General features: G+C 38.1%; 3 protein-coding genes across 8 annotated transcripts in view; 2 read left to right on the top strand and 1 right to left on the bottom strand.

Moving 5' to 3' along the window:
* Window positions 1-1,731: 1,731 nt before the first annotated feature.
* Window positions 1,732-3,828, top strand: LOC121202776 (SLC35A4 upstream open reading frame protein-like). Its single transcript, XM_041074063.2, has 3 exons — window positions 1,732-1,868; window positions 2,333-2,413; window positions 2,507-3,828. Exons 1-3 carry the CDS (start codon window positions 1,854-1,856, stop codon window positions 2,702-2,704), a joined length of 294 nt encoding a protein of 97 aa, XP_040929997.1. The 5' UTR covers window positions 1,732-1,853; the 3' UTR covers window positions 2,705-3,828.
* LOC114870799 (H-2 class II histocompatibility antigen gamma chain-like) lies at window positions 3,782-6,513 on the bottom strand. Of its 3 annotated transcripts, none has more exons than XM_055502665.1 (8): window positions 6,391-6,513; window positions 6,127-6,228; window positions 5,420-5,589; window positions 5,155-5,234; window positions 5,007-5,037; window positions 4,689-4,901; window positions 4,443-4,486; window positions 3,782-4,310 (listed from the first exon to the last, which is right to left on the bottom strand). In XM_055502665.1, the coding sequence occupies exons 2-7, from the start codon at window positions 6,210-6,212 to the stop codon at window positions 4,446-4,448; spliced, it is 621 nt and encodes a 206-aa protein (XP_055358640.1). In that variant the 5' UTR covers window positions 6,213-6,228; window positions 6,391-6,513; the 3' UTR covers window positions 3,782-4,310; window positions 4,443-4,445. The 3 variants fall into 3 exon arrangements, with proteins under 3 accessions (XP_055358640.1, XP_029031720.1, XP_029031722.1); XM_029175887.3 differs by having other exon boundaries at window positions 6,330-6,461; XM_029175889.3 differs by having other exon boundaries at window positions 5,164-5,234; window positions 6,330-6,461.
* Window positions 6,514-7,985: 1,472 nt separating this feature from the next.
* Window positions 7,986-8,215, top strand: part of srbd1 (S1 RNA binding domain 1) — a 74,509-nt gene continuing 74,279 nt past the window's right edge. For all 4 annotated transcript variants that reach the window (XM_029175877.3, XM_055502661.1, XM_055502660.1 and 1 more), the window contains exon 1: window positions 7,986-8,123. The gene's annotated coding sequence lies outside the window, so the exon portion shown is untranslated. The remainder of the gene's footprint in view (window positions 8,124-8,215) is intronic.

Raw genomic sequence — 8,215 nt, 5'->3', positions numbered from 1 at the left:
GACAAACAGTGAGCGATGCTAAAAGCCGTGAACCGATGCCTCACAGCGTGTGGCAGATGTCAAAGGCTTCAGACTGGTGAAACGCTGCCATCACGTTGAATGAGGTCAGACGCGGTCCTCAGTCAGGTTCTAATTCACATCATCTAAGAACACTGCAGTTAAACAGAGCCGAGCACAGAGGCAGCGGCCAACATTTTATAAGCATAGCTCAGGATGAAACTATAATTTACTGCTTCTGACACTGGGGGCAGCAGTGGTCAATGTCTTTACACACTCAGTGAGAAAACCAATAAATAACAAAAACCAGAAACACCCTAATGCTTGTATTAAGCCCAAATAAAATACTATATAATATAGTACTATATATATATAGAATAAATATAAAGACTCTGCACGGATCAGAAACATGAGGTCTCCTAAAAACAACAGCAACTTCACACTGTATAACTAAAAAAATAAATGTAATAAACAGTCTGTTTAAAATAGTCACAGTCAATATTCAGCAATAGAGCTGTTGAATTATACATGAAGCTTTAGCCACAAAGCTGTAAAAGTCTAAGTTATTTATTGCTTTAATGTTCACTTTTGTATTTATTGCAGTCCCTATTTCAAGCATCCTGTGCACTTGTGACATCATCACCAATTATCATCTTCCTTTTTGGCTTAGTCGGTGCAAACATCAATCCATCGTGTGCATCCAACATTTATGATATATGACCATAGCTTCCTCCAAAGCACATCCCTGTAACGATTGCGCCGTAGGCTTCAATGACCTTCATCTACGGCGCTGCCCAGAGATCAGTCAGCCAAACACGCCTCAGCCAAATTCAATGACAAAATCAGAGACAACTTACCTCCATCACTGCTTCCAGCGACTACACACCTGCAGTCTGTGGCACAATGTGACCAGTGCTCAGTCACATGGAAAAGAGGTTTGCTCACTGCAAAATTCCAGCTTGAGCACACCATTAAATACTGTGGACCATCGGGTTAGTCCTATGATAACCCTGAGTAAAGAAAGGTTAATGGACTGCTGAGTGTAAGGATTAAATGCTTTGAGGGCCTCTGGAGTAACAAAGAGCTGCAGTAAAAAGCACAAAGAAGTGTCTGCAGGTAATTATTTATACTGTAATAGGATTAAACTTTTTAAATTAGTCCAAAATAGAGACCTTCAATGTTCTGTCTTGGAGTTTGAGCCCTTCTGTCCGTTCTCTGGTAAAACGTCCTCTCTCCATTATTCTCCGTTCTTTCTCTCACTTCTTGTGACTCTGCCATTGGTGCTTTCACAGGGACCCGGTGAATCATGCTTGTGACCAGTCATCCATGCCACCAATACTTGCTGAAGAAGTGTAAGCCTCACTCCATAAAATTAGCAAAATGGTGCTGGAGACTTGTCTTAACCTTCAACATCCTAGAGCCTAGTTTTTGATTACTTCAAATAATTATTAAATTTGTTAAATAAACAAACAGTCTTCTTATGATTAAAGGACATACTGTACTGGCTCACGGCAAAAAAAGCAGACATCTATTACGTCCAAGTTATTAAAATAGAAAATAAATCTCTGAAAGTCTGAAATCTGCTGAATGCGGAAAAACAGCTAATATTTGGGCCGAACACAGCCCAAACTAGTTGTATAGTAAAAAAGCCTAAGTGAAAAAGTGTTATTATACAAAGTTGAAATTATGCATGTCAATAAAACATTATTATTGGAACGTACTTTCCATCTAGGTTTTGTTTCGTGTAGTTTTCTGTTTCTGCTTCCAGGCCGGTAGGCGGCGGTAAAGGGCCGCTAAGTTGTCTGACAGCCGCCATTTAACTGTGAAGGAGGAGGGAGAAGAAGAAAAGTCAAACGATGGCGAATAACAAGGTCGGTTCGAACTTTTCCACATTAAGATAACACCATATATCATTTGCTTAAGCCCCTTTTCCTAAGCAATTTTTTTCATTAATTTACTTCGCTAGCTACGTTAGCTAATCATATAAAACAGACATCTAGCATTACCTTTGTTAGCTTAACACCCTTAGCTAGGCTGTTTTTAAACGACTGTACTGCTGCGATAAACAGCTGTTGATGAGTTACTGATGAGTATATGCTGACTTTAATACTGACTAGTAACCAGCTTTTTAACAACCATCACTAATTAACTGATACTCACTCATCTTTATGTCTGGCCTCATTAAGTTCTGTTATTGTTAGCAGTGTTATTGTTTCGTATGTTCCACTCAGTTTGACAATGATGTAGTTCAGATCCGTTTACCAGGATACACTGTTAAACAGTGATCTGACCGTATGAAAGTATAATGAAGGTTTGTCTGTGCATGAATCGGTAGAATCCTCTGAGCCACTTAAAGGATCAACTTGAAGATATTCAGAGACGGATGGAGGATGAGATAGAGGCTGGGGTTCCTCCAGTAAGACTCACACAGGACACATTTATGCTGATGGTTTTCTGTTGTAAGTGTTTTCTATCAGACACATCATCTCATCTGTCTCTGTTTCTCCAGGGAGGCAGTCTGCTAGCGTCTCCCTTCCTGAAGGGTTTTCTGGCTGGCTTTGTGGTTGCTAAGCTTCGCTCATCAGCATTGCTGGGTGTTGCCATAGGAACATGTACAGGAATGTATGCAGCACAAAATTATGATATTCCCAACATTGAAAAAACTATCAAGGACTACATGAACTCCCTGAAAGGAGGACGCAAGTGAGAAGGCAGGTGAAAAATAGGAACAGAAAAGAAGGGAGGAGAGCTGCAAATGGGATCAAATACACTTTTCAACATTGTAAAACCTACATCAGCTAAAGGTAAAGGAGGTCAAACAGTTATTACATATGCTATTTTGCATTACTTAATGTTTGGGAAAGAATTACTAAAGTGAACAAAACAGACAAACTGTTACCATTAAAAAAAAATCACAAAACCTCCTCTTTGTGGTCCCAATGACATCTTAAGTTATGTTCATATTATAATTTCCATGATAATAAGAAAACCCACGGGGGTGCATTGGTATAGACCAGCATGCTGAGTGGAGAGAAACACACCACGCCTCTTGGGTTACGCTGTTGCACTTCCCCATTCTCAGTTACACTGCATTTTGTCGCTCAGGGAGTGATTTGGCATCTCAGACCTTTCCCACTTCATATCTCATGGTGCTTCACTGTGTATAACAACAACAGTACAAACGCTGCCTTGTTTTGTTCTTTTTAATATCTTGTCTGTAGAGGATGCAGCGTTTCTGTTAATGTAAAGTTACACTCACTACACATTGTTAATGTATTTTTCTATATATTCCACTTTGCACTGTTCAAATAACTGGAATATCATGGGCTTAATTATTATCATTTGATGCTAAATGTGCAATAGCCTTTTCCTGATGGGATTTGGATGCCAATTTTTTATGCTGGACTCTATTCGAGCTTTTGCACTGTTGATAATGAAGTGATGGAAACATTACATTTTGCTATGTCCATCAACATATGAAAACAGGACACTAGTCTGAAATTCCAATGCACACAAGAAAACCTATTGCAAAGCCATTCATTTGTTTGCATGAACAAATACCTGAATATCTATTGTACAGTATGTGGGGGAACTGGAAACCACAAACCATGTGTGCCTATTGATAATCATTGGTTGCATTTTTTTTCTTTGTGTATTTTTATGTTGGTTCAAAGAGTTAGTATATGAATAACAGAACAGGATGAAGAAGCTTAATTTAAGTCACTGGCTAAACTCTCAGTTTAGGCGTTTGCACTCCTGTACCTCAATGCAAAATCACAAAAACTGTATTTAATAATTTTATTGGGGTTCAAATAAATGAGAAAAATACAATTGCAGTCGTAGTTGTACCTGATTGTGTGCAAATGTTTTCAGTTCCCATTCATTTGGTTAAAGCCATTTAACACATCATGCTATTCATTTGATATTTTATTAAAAACATAGTTTAAAGGGACACTAGAATTTAATCTACTTGTTGCCAGAACTGTTCTATCAGATGTACTGTACAAAATTATATTAATATTAACTATAATGTCCCCTTGGTTTAGTTTATTGTCAAAGTACCCACACTAAACTCGTAAGACTATAATTTCCTGTAACAAAGGAAAATTCACCCCAACCATAAAATATTGGTTACATATGAAAGAATAGCAAGCAGATAGGTAGTTATATGTTGGGAATTCATCAGCAGCACATAGAACCTGATTAACTTGCCATATGCTTTTACTTTGATCATTTTGATGATAGTTGAGATAACTGAAGCACTTGTGATTTGAAGCTGGGCTGTTGCTCATATCTGGTGGAGAGTTCACCATCTTCAGTTCCCCAAGACAGAGAGAAGACAGTTATTTTAAAATTCCAAAACGCATACAATGACATTTTACAAGCTGTATTACAGAACAGGGGCATATACAGTAAATGGACGTAGTGAATGAAACTTGACTCACCAGTTACTGTTCTTCAGCATCAGAGAGAGCAAGCGACATGCCACCTTCAAACACACATTTGTATGTCATTAATACTTCTACAAACACAAGGAGGAGTTCTTATTTAAAGCCACTGAAACATACACTTCAGTTCAAAATCTAGATTATTTTCAACAAACTATATATTAACTACAACTGTAAATATCAAAATATGGCTTCAAAGCTAAATGATTATTTTGTGTTTCAAGAGCAGTTTTCTCTTCTGACCCGTGAAAAGAGACGCCATGCATTGAGCCCGTCCGTTCACCAGCGTTCCCGGGATCTCCTGGCCGTTGTCTGGGTTGACACACCAGCAGCTGCCCATGAAGCACTGCTCGGCACGGTACCGACCACGCTCATCGCACTTAGGGCGAAAACCAGGCACAGGCACGGGCGCGAGGCCGCTAGCCTCCAGCTGGCAGGTGGTGCTCGGCTCCGGATCTAAGACAGACAAAAACATCACATTATTTAAATAAGTACACACATTAATAACCAGAATTAACCTATAGATGGACATAAAGCATATTGAATGCACACTGAACATACCAGATTTCTCTGGGGATCCTGTAGACGCCTCCTGCCAAATAATCAATGAAGCAAATCATTAGAAAATACAGCTTTACATCAATCTATCTATCTATCTATATATATAAAATTGCATTTTAAAGCCAATATTATTTCTGTAAAATCTGACCTTATTTACCTCATCCATAGAAACATCACTCAACTTGGGCATGACATCCATGGGAATTTGCATCCTCTTTGGCACGGAGACTAAAGACACAGAGGTCAAACAGTTGAGGTGTTAGATGCTGCTCCAAACAACCTGCCGGTGTTTTGTCTGATTTAATTAATAATTGTATTTTATTTCCTCTGTTCTCTATGTGATACAGTTAATTAACACAGATCAACAGCTTCTTTGGCAGGATATTTTATTGAACTGGATCCTCCCTCCTCACCAGATCTTTGGTTTGTCATCTCTGTGTTCAGTTTGTGGCTCTGCTCCTGCAGAGAATTGATGTCACTCTTCTGGGAGTAGAGGAAGTAGACAATCATAGCCTGGCCCATGATCAGGACGCAGCCCAGCAGCGTCAAACCTGCCACCTTGTAGGCGCGGGTGGAGCGGCCACTGAGAAAACAAGAGGAGTAAGAATCTGAGGAGGAACTGAACTCAGCAATGTCAGTGATGCGCTGCGGGTTTCATAAAAAGTGGACAAAACATTAGTCAAATATTGTATCTGCAGTGTCTACAAGGTGAGGGGCGGTTGTCGTAGGCTGAGAAAGGAGATAAATTAAAAGACAGGTTTGGTTGGAGGATTAGAGAGTGAAATGTGAAGTATGAGGAATGTCAGAGAGGCTGGTGGTGGCACAAATGAAGCAATGAAATCAGCTGTTGCCAAGCAGAGACCACACAAAAGTGTAGGAAGCCAGATGGTTTTATCTCAGACTGGACAAAAACCTACTGAACATTCATTATTCAAAGCCTGATTATTAGTGTGCTAGTAAAAACATGATGATTACAACTTAATAAAGTTGTAATCCTTTATATTCATTTTATTTTACTTCTGAATTTTGTATTTTTCACAGTTGTTGATCTTCATTTTCTTTGACTTCCAGCTCAAAGTGTCGCGTTTGCGTCTCGTCGGGACTCGAACACAAAGCTTACCCTGAAGCCTGGGGAGCTCCTACATTGATGGATGTGTCGCTTCGAGCCCCGATGAGAGGCTCGGTTGGAGTGAGGGGCTCAGTCATCTTCTCGGTCACAAACCTGAAAAACAGGCGCAATCATAGAAATAGTTTACATAGAGGTGATGTGAAGACACAAGCATAAACATGCGCTCATCAACTGATCACAAACAGGACTTTTACCTTTTCAGGCAGCTTCAGCTGTCACCCAAGTATAAATGACAGAACGTTAGAGAGCTTTTACCTTTATGATCCGATGAGAGGCAACAAGAGGAACTGAGAGAAGCTGCGGGGAAATCCTCATTCTGAACAAACTCTGCTCTGACTTTTTTTTTCAAGCTAAGCTGAATTTCTGATTGGTTGGTTGTAGTCCTGCATCAACTGTTACCAGGGAGAAGTGTGGTACTGTTTTGCAATTATTGAATACGTTTGAGAAAGTGTTTTCTATAGAAAATATCAATATAAATCCGTTAAAAATCATTTAAAAAAGTAGATAAATAGAATTACTATTGGACCCTTTATATGGGTTAGGTATTTACAGTAGGCCCACTGGTTTTCATTGTGTGATACCAATACTAGTATACTAATACTAATATTACTCATTACATTTTATTGTATGTGGATTTAAAATGTTTTTTTTTAATAATCATTTTTTAAATTTAAGAATTAAGTTTAGTATTTTTGATGATCAGTAACTTTTTCTGATCTTTCAGTACTGTGTCAAACTGAATTACTTTCAGTGTTACACACATCTAATAAGCATTGACACATGTTGCTTAGAAAGTCCCTATAGTTGTGTGCTGTTCAAATTATCCATATTGTGCATGCAGACCTTTTAGGTACCAACTCCACTCATTGATCTAAATAATAAGTAAAACTATTTAAACCATTCCTCCATTTACTATTTCTCACTTTTTCAAAAATCAAGAAATTTGACCCAGGGTGTTTTGTGACACATGACCAACGGATATGAAATATAAGCCAATTCAAATAATCTGTCTTTGATTTGAACAGAGAATGTCATAACAACACAACACAAAACTACACCATTGAGGTCTGAGATCTGAGAAGTAGTTGCCTTTTAAAGGAAGTCACAAAGGGAAATGTGATTAAACTGTTTAGAATAAAACATTTACAGTAAACCACGAACAGTAGAGAGTAGTTTTTAGACCACTACTGGGACAGTCCCACAGCTTTTCGATTTTAATACATGAAGTAAAGTTTTTAGGAATCTTATCTCACTGGCAAACTTCTGTTGTGGTTGGGAAAAAACAGTGTAGGCTATTTGCAAAACATAAAAAAAGTAATACTATTTTCAAGATCTAAACTAATATTTTTGCTGGACTATACATAACATAAAATATTCAATAAATTATTTTATTGAAGCTAACGTGAAAAAGTGGTAAAATGTCAAACTATTTATTAATTCATAGCCTTGTTTTTCTGTTTGTGTAAATAAGAGAAGGTTTCACTATTGATTGTCTCCATCAGCCATAAATTTTATTTACTTTATTCTAATAAAACATCTAAACTGCGTGGTGTCTGGGTCGTTTAATTCCCAGGTTTATAAAATTGTCACAAAACCATTGAATATGAATAATATATATTTTTTAAATGCTTGGGAAAATTGGTTAAAGTGCTTCAAGCTATCAGATCAACAGGAAAGTCTTTGATGAACTTCATAGATTTTATTAATTTGTATTATTTGCAAAAAATAGCATCATTCTCTAAGCTTGCATTATTTATGGTATTACATGAATCTGATTCACAAATGTACACAAGAGGGCGACACTGCAATAATGAGAAGTCAGAAGAAGAAGACGTGCAACGCCTGGAAGAGAAGAAGAAGAAGGAGACGACGGCGCACTAGGATCGTGCTTTGTCATTGGTTGAGTGCAAAGTGTTTCAGGAAGCAGATATGTTATTCGGTTTCCAACGCAGAAGCCACAATAAGTGGAACCTTTGAACAATACAAAGGTAAGTTTATTTTCTAACGTAATATGCCGCGCGGGAAATCTGGAGAGACAAATGTTATGCCACGTTGTCGCTCGTTTCTTTAGCGCAGCATG

The sequence above is a fragment of the Betta splendens genome, chromosome 15, assembly GCF_900634795.4.
Source record: "Betta splendens chromosome 15, fBetSpl5.4, whole genome shotgun sequence".
NCBI classification, from domain to species: domain Eukaryota; kingdom Metazoa; phylum Chordata; class Actinopteri; order Anabantiformes; family Osphronemidae; genus Betta; species Betta splendens.
The sequence above is the reverse complement of the archived record's forward strand: the minus strand, read 5'-3'. Positions and strand labels throughout refer to the sequence as shown.

Bases quoted from the DNA above. Each gene is read 5' to 3' on its own strand.
- LOC114870799 (XM_055502665.1), bottom strand. From the start codon at position 6,212: ATGACTGAGCCCCTCACTCCAACCGAGCCTCTCATCGGGGCTCGAAGC. The intron at 5,590-6,126 runs GTAAGCTTTGTG...TTGTTTTCTCAG, and splicing joins GGAGCTCCCCAGGCTTCAGG to TGGCCGCTCCACCCGCGCCT. The intron at 5,235-5,419 runs GTGAGGAGGGAG...CTGTGTCTTTAG, and splicing joins GATGACAAACCAAAGATCTG to TCTCCGTGCCAAAGAGGATG.
- LOC121202776 (XM_041074063.2), top strand. The intron at 2,414-2,506 runs GTAAGACTCACA...CTGTTTCTCCAG, and splicing joins TAGAGGCTGGGGTTCCTCCA to GGAGGCAGTCTGCTAGCGTC.